An 18601-nucleotide genomic window follows, 5' to 3' on the forward strand; every position below is an offset into this window, starting at 1 on the left:
AAAGGAGTCATTAAAATATGTACAGTAGAGTCTCACTTATCCAACATTTGCTTATCCAGCATTCTGGATTATCCAACACAGTCTGCATTTTAGTCAATGTTTTTGTATTCAATGTTTTCAATACGTCTTTGGTGCTAAATTCGTAAATACAGTAATTACTACATAGCATTACGACGTATTGAACTGTTTTTTCTGTCAAATTTGTTGTATAACATGTTTTGGTGCTTAATTTGTAAAATCATAACCTAATTTGATGTTTAATAGGCTTTTCCTTTATCCCTCCTTATTATCCAACATATTCACTTATCCAGTGTTCTGCCGACCCGTTTATGTTGGATAAGTGAGACTCTACTGTATATCAGAACAAATATTAAAAATACATGTGTATCCGTAAAGTCAATGGACAGTAGGCTCTCTATTAACCAGAACCATAGCAACCAGCAAAAGAAATTGAAATAGCAATACTTTCAATACAAATTAAAAATCACAAAGCCGTTTTAATTTTTATTTAAAGTACTATTATGCAATTGCTTTGCTGGTTGCTTGGGTTCCAGTTAACTGAGGACCTGTTGCATATGGCTACACTTAGGTCCCATCTACACTGTCATGTAATGCAATTCAACATAGTCAATCTACAATCTGAAACTGCATTATGTGGCAATGTATATGGGGCCTGGGTCATACTTATAAGGCCCCAATCTATACTGCCATATAATCCATTATGAACTGCTAGGTGAAACTATAGTTAGGCGGATCTATAATTGGTTAAGTGAATGAACCCAAAGGATCTCACCAATGCGGATTCTTCATCCTGGAAAGAAGTCACGAGTGGAGTGCTGCAGGGGTCCGTCCTGGGCCCGGTTCTGTTTAATATCTTTATTCATGACTTAGATGAAGGGCTAGAAGGCATGATCATCAAGTTTGCAGACGACACCAAACTGGGATTGATAGCTAATACTCCAGAAGACAGGAGCAGAATTCAAAACGATCTTAACAGATTAGAGAGATGGTTGGCCAAAACTAACACAATGAAGTTCAACAGGGACAAATGCAAGATACTCCACTTAGGCAGAAAAAATGAAATGCAAAGATATTGAATGGGGGACACCTGGCTCAACAGCAGTACGTGTGAAAAAGATCTTGGAGTCCTCGTGGACAACAAGTTAAATATGAGCCTACAATGTGATGCAGCAGCAAAAAAAGCCAATGGGATTTTGGCCTGCATAAACAGCGTCTAGATCCAGGGAAGTCGTGCTCCCACTCTATTCTGCCTTGGTCAGACCACACCTAGAATACTGTGTCCAATTCTGGGCACCACAATGGAAGGGAGATGTTGATTCTAAACTGGAATGTGTCCAGAGGAGGGCGACTAAAATTGAAATGGCAGACAAAGGTTTGAGGTAATGAGACAAAGAGAGTTCCGGTGGCTGTAGAAAAAGAGACATTTATTCTCAGTGGCCAGAGAGAATATAGACCCTCCTGTCTCCAGGAAAAAAGGGTACAGAACAACGAAACACAGGTTCTTATATACTATTTTTGCCTTCCTCTATCTACATCATATAGGAAGAATGTCATCTTCCTGCTTCTTGGCAGGGGGTTGGACTGGATAGCCCATGAGGTCTCTTCCAACAGTCAATTTAGGACCCTTCCAGACAGGCCCTATATCCCAGGATATCTGATTCCAGATTTTCTGCTTTAAACTAGATTATATGAGTCCGCACTGCCAGATAATCTGGGATAAACAGAAAACCTGAGATCAGATCCTGGGATGCAGGGCCTGTCTGGAAGGGCCCTAAAACTCATAAAATGGAGATTGAACAGCACTAAACTGGATTATATGAGTCTACACTGCCATAAAATCCACTTCAATGTGGATAATATGCATTGCGATACATTGGATTACATGGCAGTGTAGATGGGTCCAAAGTGTAGCCATATGCAGTAGGTCCTCATGCCTTAGAAGTATGATCCAGCCCCCATCTACACTGCCACATAATGTAGTTTCAGAATGTAGATTAACTGTGTTGAATTGCATCATACGGCAGTGTAGATGGAGCCTTAGAAGTCTGACCCATAGAGTTCAGTGAGGCTTACTCCCGAATATTGGTATCTAGCTCTGAAAAGCACATAAAGATGGCTTGTAGACAATTTGATAATCTCACACTTTTTGTGGATAATTTGTTTAACATATTGAGTTGAATAAAGATTAATTTCCAGCTCTTTATTCTTCTCTCTCCAGGCTAGAATTCTATATTATGCTCAAGAAAAATACTTCAACCATGTTGTTCATGTGACAAACGTTGAACTCGCTAAACATCTTCATGATTCGGTGCTGCTGTTCTTCAAAGGATTTGGAACCTTGCTCCTTGGTAAGTAGTTCAAGGAAAATGCAATAAATGTATACACCTTTTCCTGTTCCTTTTATGGCAAAACCTCTACAGTGTTGCCCATATATCTACCTTGGGCATGAGAAAGCTGTTAGGAATTGTGGGAGTTGAAGTCCAAAACACCTGGAGGGCCCAAGTTGGCCCAGGCGTGCTCTACCGCCTTTTCCCATTTTAATGTTCATAATTTGAATAAAAAATCTTAATTAGAAATGAAATTGTGCATGATGGTTTCTTCTGAAATAAGTACAGAAAACAAGTGTGGAAGAATTGCATGAGACCTTTGTGCAATGTGGAGGTGCTAATTATTTGTATTATTTTGATATTAAATCCTGTCACTCACCTCCAAATAGGCAATTTTAAAAAGCTTTTCTATTAAGTATCAAGAAAGAATAATAGAAGTACAGTATCCTAAACTACCTTGAAAGCCAAACTGAAAAAAGGATATTTAGTTTTTGAGCATGACAGATGTACATTTTGAAACACAAGCTAGAAACTTTTATTTTAGAAAATCTGAAAATGCCAAACACTAAAAAGCTTCAGAAAATTGTCCTTAAGATTACGTGATATTTGGCTCTGCATTCAAACTGACATATGGAGCAGAAAGTGAGAAAACCTATCATGTCTAAATGATACGTTCTTACAATATGGTTAAACTGAACTGCAGTAATTTGCTTGCAATCAAAAGAATACCATTGGATTCATGTGGGCTTACTTCTGAATATATGTGTATAGGATTGCACTGCTTAAAATTAAGCTCTGGCTTCCTCTTGCCAAAGCCTCCTGAATGTTCATGCAATATCCTTGCAGGACGAATCCAAGAAGGCATCTCGCTCCTTGAGAACGCCCGAAAACGCCATGCAGATGTCTCTTTATGCTGCCTCCTTGGTCTCATTTATGCACACAAAAGATGTGAAAAAGTTGGTGAGTTTGTTCCAGATAATTAAATATATTTTGTTCCGATCATTAGGAATAACATGAAATGAGAGATAAGAACAGTATTAAAATCTGTTAAATTAAAACCTGGCTAGGAGAGCTGTATCAGTTATTATTATATTAAATCATTGACCAGATGTTTCGGTACAAATGACTCAAACCCAAAGAAGCTAAAGGACATTTCTTGTTGTACCGCTCATAAGGACAAAGAATTAAAATAAGTGGAATATAAGGGAAACACATACTATAATCTGTCGTATTTACTTTTCAGATTCCTCTGCTGTTTTGGATTTAGAAACTAAATTAAAGGAAATCCGGAAGACTGCTGGAAGCAATGCATTGTATTATGCTGGAATGTTTCTGTGGCTTATGAATAAAAATGATAAAGCAAAGGAGTATGTTGACAAAATGCTGAAAATATCCAATGGTGCAAGGGAGGTAGGATGAATAGGTCAGGCTGTCCCTGTCATCTCAACTACAAAATCTGTTTTTAAATGTATTTTCCGTCCTCTGAAGTTCTTTGTAAAATTTAAGCCTGCAATATGGAACTCGCTCAGTTCCATCAACCTTAATAATTGTACAGATACAGCAGTTCTGTCCAAGTATCACCATTTTGGATTAGGGCTAATGCTAAGCAAAAATGCTGGGGAAAGGGGTACATGTCTCTGTATCCAGCAGTGAAGGAACTATCTCCTTTAACTGCACAAAGCTTCAAATGATACCTAACATATAAATACTGTCAGTTGATGTTGTCTGTTACTTACTTCAAGAAATCCAGAAACTGATTCTAGTCGTCTTTCATCTCTGCCATTATAATAGATGTTTAGTGCCGGCAAAGCTGGGGGTACTTACCATATGTTTTAGGGGAAGTCTTTTAAATTTAGAAGTGCTTTGAGGAATATCTTTTGTGGGCTATAGTCTAGAAAGTTTAGTCAGAAAACCAACCCCAGTAAACTGGGTCAACCAACATTCAGAGGTCAGTAGGAGTACCATACCTTATATATAAAAAGGAGCCACCCGCTTTTCAGAGTAGAACCACCAAGAGCATAGTTATTTCCTGGAGAGCTTGGGGGGGGGGAGCATCAACACTCTGCTATGGTGCTGCTTCTGGCCTTTTGGAATGTCTGGATGAAAAAATAAATGGCAGGAGACACCAGGGGGGGCTGACTCCCTGAGACAGCATTGATGCTTTCTCCTCTACTTGAAATGACCGTTGACTTATCCATGGGTCATTTAAGAATCCATAATTTTGGCCCCCAACCCTGATCTTGACTTATAGATGAGGTTGACTTGTACATGAATATATATGGTATTAGAGGAGGAGATGGGTTTTACCATCCCATCATAGGAACATTTTACATGAAGGTTTTACTCTGATTCTTCCTAACTGAACTGCAAGTGAAAGATATTGTTTGTTTGGTTTTTTAAAAATAATCACTTTCAAGGAAAAAAAACCTGTCAGGAATAAATAGATTTTTTTTTCTAGCCCAAAAGCCTGCAATTAGCAGAACATGATTGGGTTCTTTTTTTTTTTTTTGGGGGGGGGGGGGGGAGGAGTGGTGGTAATCACCCACCACTAAAACAAAATATTTGGTTTGCCTGAATGAGCCATCAGATTAGGCTGTCAAATTAACAGGTCCGACAAGAGAATAACTGATGGTACCAGAAAATAAAATTCAAGGCTAGGGCAATACTAAATTTCAGTTTAATATTTTAAATACAACATTACAAAAAGTCTTTTAAAATATATGGATTACAATCTGGTTTTTTTCTCTAAACTATTTCAGGGACTTGTTTTGAAAGGATGGATATATGTTACATCTGATAAACCTCATGCAGTTAAGAAGTCTATCAAATATCTGGATGAAGGGAACCAGGACAATTCAGATATATTTGGGATGATGGGAAAGGTACAGTACTGTATTTATTTCAAATTTCTTTATTGCTTTCATTTTCTTTGTTTTGGAGGTAGGGTGTTCAAGTACTTTGGGCTGTCAGAACCCAAATACCCTAAAGTTTAATCCTATGTAGAATGTCGCCACCAAAACTCATTAAAATCATTAGGTATATGTGCACTTTAGTTGACAGGTGAACTTTCTTATTTACAAAACCAAATTTAGATTGCAATCTAACATAGACTTAAATGAGAATAAATCTTACCAAACTTAATGGGACAATAAATAAATCTGCACAGAGCTGCATTTGTAGCATATTTGGGTCAAATATATTTTAGATGATTTAGTCAGGAAAAGAATAACATTAGATTCCAACTTTTGACTTCCGCCCAGATAATGCAACAGTACCTACATTTCATTAGGAGAAGTACTAATACTTATCAGGATTTGAGTTTACCCCATGCTTTGAAATACATTTTCCACAGTAATTAAATTCTGCAACCTATAGGAACTGTACAGAAAATACAGCTATTGTCTCTCACTGTTGCATTGTGATCTACATCTGTGACATAGTGGCATAATGTTATTTGGGTGCATTTTGCTTTCAACCTCTTTTCCTTTTCTCTATAGGCAAAATATTTTATGGTGCAGCAGAATTACTCAGGGGCTCTCGAAATAGTTAGCCAGTTGGTAGTTACCTTCCCCTCCTTCACACCAGCCCTTGTCACCAAGATGAAGCTACATTTAGCACTGCAAGACTGGGAGCAAAGCATAGAAGAAAGTAAAAGGTAGGAGATGGCTTGGACAATGGAAGAAATTAGGAAATGTCATGTAATTTGCAAACTGCATGGTCTACCTTTATGGTGCATTTATATGAAATTAATGGTACTTCTTAACAGCTGGCAATATAAAGGCCAATGGCTGCTACCCTCTTCCTGCACACAGTTAGAGAATGTGCCCCACTGTCCTCTGCTTCAGATGATCTTCCTTTCCATACATTCCTAGTCTCTTTCAATTCTCATTATTTCCCACTGGGCTAGACATATTGACACCTGTTGGAGATGAATGAAATTTAGGGGAAAACTTTTATGGATGCATTAAGTTCACATTTGCCTGGTCCAATCAAAATTGATAAAGGGAATAAATAGCTAGATTCTAGCAGAGTAACGCAAGATTCCTTGGTTCTGGGGTTATTAAATGATGTCCTGTTTCTTTTTTCTGTATTGTTACATTTTTACAGTTTCTGTAAATGTTTAAAGTTGGTTGTGACAATAAAATGATATTTTTCTAAACAGTAGCTCAATTTTGTTACATTTTTTGCCCTTTAGAGCTTGTTTCCAAATGGATCAGAATGATATTGGAGTTTGCTCATGATTTTTAAGACAGCCAATCCGAGGTCTACCAACCCCAACATTCTTAGCCAGGTCTTGTCACATTATTTCTGCGGAAGTTTTTTTTTTTAATCTATTGAAAAAAAATCTAATGATTCTTAGCTCTACTCTCCACAGGCTCTTTAAAAAAAATAACACTAGAAAATGAACTCCAAATCTCTTATTAATTTTCGTATTTTATTACAATGTTGCTATGTAGTCAGCATATGCTGTCCCTCACTATGATTTCTAATATTTCCAAATATTGTTTAAGGATCCTAAGAAAGGAACCTAATGATATAGATGGACTTCAGTACTTGGTTGTAAACCACCTCACTATGACTGGGAATCAAACAATGGTGAGTTTTAATGTATTTCTTAGTATTTATGCTGTAAAATCAGTGTTGTGGGCTTTTCAAAATAATTGTGATAATTATCATTGGTAACGTGTGCTATATTTTTGCACTGCTTAGCATTAAGTTGATATTTTTGGAAATATACTTATTTTAGATATGCATATATACCCCAAGGTCTGAAGAATTTCCAAAATTTGTTGCTGTTGTATCTCAAATTTCGTTCTAAAAACTGAGTTTTTAAAACACTTGAAGGAAGATTTTCAAATGTGTGATGAGATAGCAGTCTTTGTCCTTTTTATTGAGTCATGTTAAACCATTCAAAAATTGTTGTCTTCCTGATGTGAAATAATATTTATCCTTTTAATGTAGGCATTGGATACACTTAGAGAATTCATTGGTGCTCTCGAGATGAAAGAGCCTCAAAGACCAGAACTTCACCTTCAAAAAATGTTGGTGATCAGCAGACTGGTAAGGCCAAATTTGTATTGATAATTTTCAAATTATTTAGTTACAATTCATTGGCAAAGTTATCTATTTGAAATATTCTGTTCCCCTTTCCTACTTCTGAAAAATCTTATGGATGTGATATGGGGAGATCAGTTCAACAATAACTTTTTATATGTTTTTATTTATGACTCTGCATTATTTTACTTTATGTAAGATGCCTAGAATATAAATCTTAGGAGAAAGGTGGGATATACATAAGTGAATTAATAATGAGGAAGATCTTATTAATTGTATTATTTCATAAATTGTTTGTGTTTAGTTATTTTGAACAGCAAACAATTATTGTTCAGATGTATGATATATATCACCAGTGCATGGATCCGGTTACAATGAAAATTCTGTAACTCATCTGAAATTCACTGTAGTGCATGAAAAAAGTTGTAAGTGAAGATATGAGTGGGAAACAGCTTTAAAAGATTTCAGTCTGTCACCAAAGGTTGAAAAAGGGACAAGACTTTTTTTTGGCACATTGCATACTGGCTGGTTTTCATTAAATCTTTAAAGACTGTAAAATGGAACGAGGCACTCTGGTGTCAGCATAATAAAGCAAACGCATCTGGAAAGCATAACTCATTGTTTTAATACTTTAGGCATAATAAACAATTTAGCAAAATTGGCTTTTTGTTTAGACATACTTATAATGAATTAACTGCCTTACTTATTGCCAAATGGGATACAATATAATGGGATGCAAAAATGACAATTGTATTGTTAACACTAGTCATCAATTTTTAGAGGAATAAGGAACATAATTATAGGAACTATGCTCACTAATCATCTAAAAGCTGATGGCTAGTCAACAGAGTCATCAGTTTTTGCATCCCATTTCCCTATATCCCACCCCAGCAGCCATTTACACCATGCTTATGTATAACAGTGTATATGTTATTCCATGAATCTGGAGAAATGGAATATAATGCATGAAAGCACATGCTGAATCTGTTTTAAAGATGCCACAGAACTCTTTCAATCTGTGTGTCTCCTATACATCTGTTATTCCTCCCTCCTTAACTTTTAGTCTGGGAAAAATCAAGATATCCTACAGGAAGTATATGAGTTCATTAGAAAAACAGGCATCAACCTGCTGTCTTCTGATGCACGTTTTTCAAATGAGTTAGGATATCAGCTGATCCTACAAGGGAACTGGAAGGAAGCTTCTGTGTGGTATAGAAAAGCTACAGAACTGGATGAAAATACTGTTGAGTCACTGACAGGTAGGCCCTTAATGCTTTATTAGTCGAAATAAGTATTTGCCTTCAACTTTGCTGTATTCCATTGTCAATGCATTTCTAGGCTTCCCACATAGGATAAATGTCTTCAGGTATGGATGTTTTTTACATCATGGAGGAGTCGATACACATATCTTCCAAATAGGATAGATGACTAGTGGATTATTAATGTGGAAATTCCGAGATTGTCAAATTGCAAGTCCAGTTTTAAGGAGCTGTATTATCAGCCACAGACAATGAGAAAAACAGTTAAAATAGCATTGCATGCAGCTCAACAAGTCACTTCTCTGAGCTGTTCTGACACAATACTATCCCAATATATGTTGTCTTGTTACCAAACATATGACTTCTGATTTACAATTCAAAGCTTGTGGTTTGTGAAAAATATTTACTGCTGCATTTACTTTATTGTTTTACAGGAATTATATGGTGCCAGGTGCTTGGAGGGAAGCTAGAGGAAGCAGAACAACAACTGGAATTCCTAAAAGAAGTTCAGCAATCCATTGGGAAATCTTCAGTTAGATTGCACTTATTTTCTTTGATTCTGCACTTACTGTAGATTATGAATTGATGATAAGTGACCCCTTGCATGTTGGTATCCTCAGACTGTGGTAGCGTTTACTTAACGTAATTTTTAGATGTTCCTTCAAATGTTAGCCACAGCTGCTTTTTTACCTGTTAGCTGGAGACTCTGGTGGTGCAGTGGGTTAAATCCTTGTGCAGGCACGAGTGATGATTTGAAGGTTGGGTTGCTGACCTGAAGGTTGTCGGTTCAAATCCAACCCAGGTAGAGCGCAGATAAGATCTCTCTATCAGCTCCAGCTCCATGCGGGGACATGAGAGAAGCCTCCCACAAGGATGGTAAAACATCAAAACATCCAGGAGTCCCCTGGGCAATATCCTTGCAGATGGCCAATTCTCTCACACCAGAAGTGACTTTCAGTTTCTCAAGTTGCTCCTAACATGAAAAAAAACCCCTATTATCTCTGAAATCGGATAAGGGGAAGCAGTTAGGAGATTATGGGATGAACCTGGCTGAGGAAAACCAGTGTGGTGTTAGGTCCTCTTCAGCTCAGACCAGCATATCTGAGAGGTAACAGTCTCAAGGATCTTACCATGGAAATATAACATACCCAGTAAAATTTAATATTCTATGTCTCATAGACCCTAGCTTATCTTCAGGCTGTGATAGCTTCAAGAAAAAACAAGAATGAACAGACTGCCAGTGCCCTTCTCAATGAAGCTGCCGAACTTCATTTTTCTGCTTTGCATGGTCTTCCTTTGAGCATTGAATACTACGAAAAGCTCAACCCTATGTTTTTGATTGAAATAGTGAAGGAATATTTGGTCTTTTGTCCTACACAGGTGGGAAATCTTGTTTTATGCTCCCCAATTTCCTGGGCATGGGCTTGGTGTTAGGGGAATCATTGGAGAACCTTTTCACCTGGACCTTTTGCCGGTGAGAAGAGACAGCTAGAGAAGTACAGTCTGTGGTTGACATAGGATGCCATCCTATGTCTTTTCTGGCAGTTATTAAACAGATCCCAAGAATTGCTGGATATTTTTTCATTTCTCTTTTCTGTAGTTAATATAATAAAATAATGTGCAATATTAACATGAATATTTCTATAAGCTCTTGTATGTGTAATGACTAACCAGACTGAGGCTCATAAACAGCAATATAGTTATGTTGGGATCTATATATTAGAATAGAAATGTATTTCTGGGAAAAATGTAATTTCATTTCTTTCTTTCTTTTTTAATAGCCACGGTTGCCTGGTCAAGTTTTATCCTCTCTTCTTAAACAAGCAACTATTATTTTGAACCCACTCGTGAAAGCAGCTCCTGGAATGATAGAGCCTCTTTTTCTAATGGCACAGGTTAAATATTTATCAGGTAAATTCATGTCTGATTGCCTATTCAAAGAACAGAAAGACACCTGGATTATTTAGTTCATTAAAAGCAATCTTGACAAATTCAGAGGTGGAGGATTAGAGTTGTTCTGTAAAAACAGCTAAAACGAGAATTTATCTTATGCACAGTTAAGTTACATTATACAACCATATGTCTTGTTACTGAGGGAGGGAATGCATTCACCTTAAACCTCTCTATAAACATAATGAGAATGAAAATATTTAAAGTATTTGAGAGCATTTGCAGCTGATCTCTGGTGTGTGCCCTGAATTTCAATCGGCATAATATAGAAGTACAGCAGCAAAAAACTACTGCATGCTTTAGTAAATCGGCTCTTTAAAAAAATTTAAGAGCACCTGTCCGTTTATTAGGTTGTACGTTAATCCTCTGACTTATCCAAAGCACTTCAGATATTTTTTAAACTCTGGTGAAAATACTCTCGATGTTTGAAGAGTTGGTACTAGTATCTGAGCACTAGCCAGTATACCTGCTGCATCTCACCTTTCCTCAGTTCAAACTGAAAATACTATAAATGTGTAAGGCCAGATTTTAAATGACATTGAAAAAAGAGAGGAAAAGATACATTTTAATGAAAACAGTGTGAATATTGTGTTGTCGAAGGATTTCATAGCCGGGATCACAGGGTTGCTGTATGTTTTCCGGGCTGTATGGCCATGTTCCAGAAGTATTATCTTCTGACATTTCGCCCACATCTATGGCAGGCATCCTCAGAGGTTGTGAGGTATTGTGAATATTTCTAGTTTATCCCACTGTCTTCACTGTACCAAAGCTAGTGTACCCAAACTGGGGCACTAACTGGAAGAAGGTCTGCATTAGCTTTTGAGAATTGTTACATAACATTATTTGTAAGGAAAAGAATGACTAGAACAAGAATGTTGGACTATTTTGCAGGAGAATTAGAAACTGCTCAAGGCACCTTGCAGCGTTGTTTAGAGCTGGATCCAACATCAACAGATGCTAACCTTCTTATGGCCCAAATTCACCTGTCTCAAGGAAATATAAAAGAATGCGTCCACTCACTGGAAATAGGGGTTAGCTACAATTTTCAGGTGAATCTTAGCAAAATATTTCAAATACCTGCTAGAATTGTCTCTTCCTTTCTTCTGGCATTACTCTTGCATCTAGTTGTAAGCACCAAAGCAAGTTGGCTCACAAGTAACCCCCTTCTGTTTCCAACCACACTTGAGGAAAGAACAGGACAAGAGGTTAAAAATCAAATCTTAGTTCCTCATTTGTATATCTAGGCCCCATCTACACTGCCATATCATCTAGTTTCTGAATCCAGATTATCTGCTTTGAATTGCATTATACTGGACTATATGGTAGTATAGATCCAGCCTAAGAGCCCCTTCCACACAGCCATATAACCTAGGCCCCTTCCACACAGCTGAATAAAACCCTACATTATTTGCTCTGAACTGGCATATATTAATGTGGACTCAGATAGCCCAGTTCAAAGCAGATATTGTGGGACTTTCTGCCTTGATATTCTGGGTTATATGAGTGTGTGGAAGGGTCTCACTTTTAAAAGTATAATACAAGGAAATTGATTAATAAAACCACCCTCATGAACATATGTCAGATATAATGTTTTCAGGGTGAGGCTTTGGTTGACTTGTCTTATTAGTGTCACTCTTTAATTTTTTACCAGCTTCGTGATTCTCCACTGTATCACTTCATCAGGGCTAGAGCACTTAATAAAGGTGGAGAATACCCAGAAGCCATTAAAGTCTTAAAAATGCTTGTCAATTTACCTCAAATGAAAGGGGAAACTAAGAAAGGCCAGGGACCTCCTTTAACTACAAGTGAACAAGTATCCATCTACCTGGAACTCGCTGAAGCTCTTCGGCTCAATGGAGAACTGGTAAGAAACATTAAATACAGGCAGTTAAAAACATACAACTTACAAATGACTCCTAATTAAGAACGGTGTGTGTGTGTGTATGTGTGTGTGTGACAACAGGAAGTGAGTGAAATCTTCCCCTCTGAAGGGAAATTCACTCTTGCAAGAGTTAGCATGGGTAAAAGGTCTCCACTGAAGTTTTATCAGCAATCCTTGATTCCACAATATGTCCATTAAAAAAAAATCCAATGATCACAGGGACAGAAAGTGAGGTAAAACTTTCTGAACAGAGGCACAAACAGCAGAACAAACCCTATTTTAACCCTTCCCTATGCTATCCAAAGCATGTGTGCATGCACGCGTGTTTTAGCAGTTTGAAAACATGCCAATGTGAGTAGATCAATAGGTACCACTCCAGTGGGAAGGTAACAGCGCTCCATGCAGTCATGCCGGCCACATGACCTTGGAGGTATCTACGGACAACGCCGTCTCTTCAGCTTAGAAATGGAGATGAGCAACAACCCCCAGAGTCAGACATGACTGGACTTAACGTCAGGGGAAACCTTTACCTTTACCTATGCTATCCAAAGCATGTGTGCACACACACACACACATGTATATATGAAGTTACATTTAAAAATGTATCTATTCCAACTTACGTACAAATTCAGCTTACAAACAAACCTACAGAACCTATCTTGTTCATAACTTGTAGACTTATCAAAATAAACTCAGTGTATATAAAAATAAATGGATCAAAATACATGTATTTAGCTAAGAATTATATGTTGACATATATTTTTTAATGCTTTTTGAAAGCATATGTATAAAAATTATTGCTGGCAATAGGAAAGTGTGAAAATAGCCCCAAACATTCATTTGAGATTGAGCAAGCCATTTAAAATCATAGAATTTTACTTAAAGTATGGTCAAGTAGGATGATAAATTATTTGCTGTGGAGTGTTTGAATTGCCATCCAAGAAAATGGTTTGTAATTTGTTTTCTATGTATTAGAAAGAGAAAAAATGTAGATGGCATAATGATGCACACGATAAGTAATTATGAAAATGGAAGCAGGACGTCTCATTAGACCTTAAACAATCTATTTTTAGCTTCAGTTTTCTGCCTGGAATATGCAGATAGTAATATCAGTGTGCTTTACAGGACTATTATGAAGTTTATCAGGATAACAAATGTGGAACTTGTTTAAGCACTTCAAAAGTACTATGTTAATCATTATTGTTATCTTCTTGCTACAGAAGTATTTACTTTGCAAAGTGTTTTCATACATATTTCAACATTCTAGCACGAGGCTACAAAGATAATGCAAGATGCCATTAATGACTTTAGTGGAACACCAGAAGAAATCCGTGTTACTGTTGCTAATGTAGATTTGGCTCTCAGTAAAGGAGAGGTGGACTTAGCCTTAACCATGCTGAGGAATATTACACCAAACCAGCCATATTATACCGAAGTTAAGGAAAAGATGGCTCAGATTTATCTTCTAATCCGAAAGGATAAGAGATTGTACATTGGATGTTATTGGTAATGTTTTGAATTAATTTTACTTTTTTTTGTTGCAAGAATTCAGTTTCACATTTTTCTTTAGATACAGAGCATAGGTAATTTCAGAGACTATTAGAAGCAAGTTTTAGAAGTTAAAATGTACTATACACTTTTCAGTAAAGGAGTTGTGCCCCTACTCAAAAAGGAACATGGTCTGCAAATATTGTTTATTACCGTAATTTTATTCATGGTAGTCTTCTGCATTTTTTACAAGAATGTAGCTAATTAATAGGATACCAAGTTCTACAATGGACAGCATTCCAATAACATTTTGTTCATTGTCCCTACTTATTTGATTCTGGTCAATGAAGGAATACAGAATTTGAGATGGGTAATGTCATTATTTGAAACACAGAATGGCCTATTTTGAGATTTGTAGTATATAACCATACCCATTTCATTTTTAAGCTATTGCAGTTAAAGCACTTATTTCACCTCTCTTATTTTTTGATGATGAACAAACAAAATTATATCTTGTACCCTAAGATTTGTTTCTTATAATTTGTTAAGACTGTAATCCTATGTACCAGAAGTAAGAATTATTCAGTTGATACTGTTTGTCTGTATCTTTACTATTAGTTATGCTAAATAGGGCTACTGGGAGCTTCAGTTCAATAGTGTCTGGAATATTGAACTATTTTCATCTCTAATCTAGCTGTAAGTCCATTGGAATCAATGGATTATTCCTCTAAGTACACCTGTGCTATGTTGTCAAGTAAATATCATGCCTTTTTTTTTAAATTTAGTGAGCTCTGTGAAAATTTACCTAGTCCTCATACAAGCCTTCTCTTGGGTGATGCCTACATGAATATTCAAGAGGTTAGTGATTAGCAATTCTTTGAGTAATTATTCAAGTAATTAATATGATTATTTTCACGAAAACACCGATACTATACCATAATGCTCACAAAAAAGAGAACTTTACATTGAAAGCCAGTTTATTCAAGTATTATGTGAAGCCCTTTAAATACTCCAGATCTGTATGTAAATATTGCCAGACAACATGATATTGTAATTGTAGTAATAATAAGTAGTCTAAGTTGTAGTAGCAGACATAGTAGTATGTCCTCCCCTTGTAAACAACTGTTAAGGAATTGCTACTGTGGGCCCTAACAATCCAAAAGTCAAGAAGTTGTCAGAACAGCAGCTGCTACTATTCCATCTGTCCCAATAATATTTCTTGGATAATTTGCCAATTTTAATCTACCAGGTTCTGAGAAATATCCTTTTACCAGACAAATATGTTTGTATTAGCTATCATAATTTTAGTTTTATACCAAGAGAAACTTACATTAACTTTTAGACATATTGACTTCATTAGCAAAACAAATTGAGCTCCACTTTATTTATGTAAAGCATTTCTATCACACCTTAGAGTTTTTTCAAAGTGTGTGAAACTGATTGAGATAGTCCAATAGTTTAAAATTATCAAAAGTGCCTCCAAAGGTCTTATAATTAGAAGTTACTCATTTCCCAATTTTTTTGTAAAATTCTCTCTTGATATTTTTTTAGAAGAAAGTTCTAAGAAAATAGCATTAAAATACAGTTTATCAGCTCTGGAGAACAGACATTCCAGAAATAACTGTCTTTTTGTTACTTACTGTAGCCTGAGAAAGCTTTGGAAGTTTATGAAGCAGCTCAGAAAAAGAATCCTTTGGATGCAACAGTGGCAAGAAAAATTGGGCAAGCCTATGTCTACACTCATCAATATAATAAGGTTCATAATGTCAAGGACAGAACGCCACAAGATTCAAAGTAACAGAGTTTATTAGATTACAGAACTCAAAAATGCCCGTAAAACACAAGGGCCAGGCAATTTTTGCCTTTAGGAGCAAAAAGGGGCAAAAGTAAATGTTCAAAAGATAAACCGGATTAAACCGGAGTTTAATCCGGGTAAAAACAAACTGCTTTCTTCAGCCTGGGTATAAACAAAACGAAAGCCAAGGAACAAAAGATACAAAGAATGCAACTAATTGGCAGCAGATTCCTCTCTGCTGCCAACACTGTTTTTAGAGTAACTTGCGTCGCTCCCACACACACAGCAGACAGGATTCCAACACGAACAAATCAGCCAGGGATTTTAGCAGTAGAGTAGACCAGTTCCGTTCCGTAGATCAAAGCCAGAAGCAGACGTTTGTAGTTTTTCCAAGTCCAAGAAGGGGGGAAGACAAGCCGTGGTCAGTTCAGTCCGAGTTCTCAAAGCAGGAGATGGCGTCCGTCAAGAAGACGACGGAAGGTCAAGCTAATAAGAGTAAGCACAGGTTTGCACAAACAAATGCCCACACAATCCCTCCCGCCGTCTGACCCTGGATTCCAATCAACTTACGTCTCAGCACAGGAAAGCACACAAGTCTTCAGGGAAGCGTCCCACACACACACACACGAATCCCAAGCGTTTGCCCAGATTACCTTGCCCGACGCAATTTGCAATTGCTCCCAAGCCCCATTTTATGCCAGTTACAAATCCTCATCACTGTCAGCTGTCCTCCTTAACCCGGGCGTTTCCTCATCACTTTCCTCGTCAGAGCTGGAACACCTCTGACTACGCCCAACAGCATCTCCAGCTGTGGATCCCGTCCCATCCCTCCAGCTAAGCCATGGGTCTAATCCTGAAGGTCCCCATTCATCTTCTGTCCCATCATGGCCAGTGGCACCCAATTCCTCCCTTACCCGAGTCCAATCCATCTCATCCTCCTCTGAGCTAACCAGCCCCTCCTCCATTCTTTCCGTAAACCCTTCGAAAGATTCTTCGTCAGATGGTGCTGCAAATATATCTCGTAGTCTTTTTCTCTCTCGCTCCTCGAGAGTATCTGACTCTCGAGGAGTCTTACGCCCACGTCTGTCAGAAACAGAGCCATGAGGCTCAATCATAACACTATCCCCTCTCACAAAGGCCTCCTCCCCCGATGGCGGAGAAGTGGCAGTGATACCCTCCGCTATAGCACCACGACGACTAGAGGTATCAAGTTTCAACAGCGAACGATGAAAGACTGGATGGACCTTTAAACTAGACGGTAAACGCAAACGAAACGCAACAGAAGAAATCTTTTTAACGATAGGAAAGGGACCCAAATACCGAGACGCAAACTTTCCCCCAGCCTGTTTAATATGTTTGGAAGATAACCACACCAAATCCCCTTCTTCCAACTCCTCCCCTGCCTGCCTGTGGCGGTCAGCCTGAGTCTTCTGCGTTGCCTTAGCTTCCAACAGTAAGCGACGGGCAACATCATGCAATGCAGCCATTTCCGTAGAGCGATACACAGGGTCCGAAGAGACCACATTGGTCGACGGCGCCACACCTCCCCGTGGGTGAAAGCCATAAGTTAGCTCAAACGGCGTATGCTGACTAGACGTGTGCACCGCATTGTTGTAAGCAAACTCCGCCACCGGTAGCCACTTCACCCAAGCCGTGGGTTGATCTAAACAAAAACAACGCAGATACTGCTCTAAGAGCCCATTAACCCGTTCCGACTGTCCATCCGTTTGCGGATGAAAGGCTGAAGAAACGTTTAACTTAGTCCCCAAGCACTCATGGAAATGTTTCCAAAAGCGTGACACAAATTGCGGAGCCCTATCTGAAATAATCACCTCGGGTGCTCCGTGCAAACGATAGATGTGCTTAGTAAATAGTAAGGCCAACGTAGGTGCCGCCGGAATGGTTGAACAAGGAATAAAATGAGCCAGTTTACTAAATAAATCCACCACCACCCAAATACAAGTATAACCCCCAGACTTAGGCAAATCTGAAATAAAATCCATGGAAATGATTTGCCATGGCCTCTCCGGAACAGGTAGAGACGACAACAACCCTCTAGGGCGCCCAACAGGCGTCTTACTCTGCTGGCAAACGGCGCAGCTGTCACAAAAGCGCAGAATGTCTTGCCGCATCTTTGGCCACCAGTAGCTCCTGGTGATAAGCTGTACGGTCTTGAACCTGCCAAAGTGCCCAGCCATGGGTTCGTCATGGTGGGCTCTAATCACCTCCAACCTGAGGGCCCCCACTGGTACGTAAACCTGCCCCCTACGCACCAATACCCCGTCTTGATCTTGGAGATGCGGCAGTATGGTACGGTTACCTGCTGAGAGCAGCATCAGTTGCTCCTGTGTCCACACATCATCTTTCTGAGCCTCAAGGATCTGGTCATGTAACCCGAGCTCATTATCTACAACACACAGCGAGGCAGTAGGCAAGATGGTCTGACATACTACCTGCTCATTGGTCTTAAATTCTGGCTTGCGGGATAAAGCATCGGCCCGCAAGTTTGCCTTCCCCTCCACGAACTGCACCTTGAAGTTAAACCTGGAGAAAAACAAAGCCCAGCGGATTTGACGCTGGTTTAACTTCTTTGCTGTTTGCAAGTGCTCTAAGTTCTTATGATCAGACCTGACCACGATCTGGTGCCGTGCCCCTTCAAGCCAGTGCCGCCACACCTCAAACGCCACCTTAATCGCCAACAACTCCTTCTCCCATATGGTATAGTTCTGCTCGAAGGGTGTTAGTTGCCGCGAGTAAAATCCACAGGGACGCAAGGTCCCTGAGGAATCCTTCTGAGACAATACAGCCCCCAACGCGTAGCTAG

General features: G+C 38.5%; 1 protein-coding gene across 1 annotated transcript in view; it reads left to right on the plus strand.

Annotated features, from left to right (window-relative positions):
• ttc21a (tetratricopeptide repeat domain 21A) overlaps positions 1-18601 on the plus strand; it is a 35577-nt gene that overhangs the window by 419 nt on the left and 16557 nt on the right. Inside the window, exons 2-17 of the mRNA XM_003221862.4 lie at positions 2240-2369; positions 3195-3308; positions 3592-3758; positions 5108-5230; positions 5846-6003; positions 6860-6944; positions 7311-7409; positions 8467-8662; positions 9097-9194; positions 9842-10042; positions 10444-10573; positions 11504-11661; positions 12264-12476; positions 13762-14000; positions 14768-14840; positions 15628-15738. Of these exons, the coding sequence (XP_003221910.1) occupies positions 2240-2369; positions 3195-3308; positions 3592-3758; positions 5108-5230; positions 5846-6003; positions 6860-6944; positions 7311-7409; positions 8467-8662; positions 9097-9194; positions 9842-10042; positions 10444-10573; positions 11504-11661; positions 12264-12476; positions 13762-14000; positions 14768-14840; positions 15628-15738 (2295 nt within the window). The remainder of the gene's footprint in view (positions 1-2239; positions 2370-3194; positions 3309-3591; positions 3759-5107; positions 5231-5845; positions 6004-6859; positions 6945-7310; positions 7410-8466; positions 8663-9096; positions 9195-9841; positions 10043-10443; positions 10574-11503; positions 11662-12263; positions 12477-13761; positions 14001-14767; positions 14841-15627; positions 15739-18601) is intronic.

The sequence above is a fragment of the Anolis carolinensis genome, chromosome 6, assembly GCF_035594765.1.
Source record: "Anolis carolinensis isolate JA03-04 chromosome 6, rAnoCar3.1.pri, whole genome shotgun sequence".
Lineage (NCBI taxonomy): Eukaryota > Metazoa > Chordata > Lepidosauria > Squamata > Dactyloidae > Anolis > Anolis carolinensis.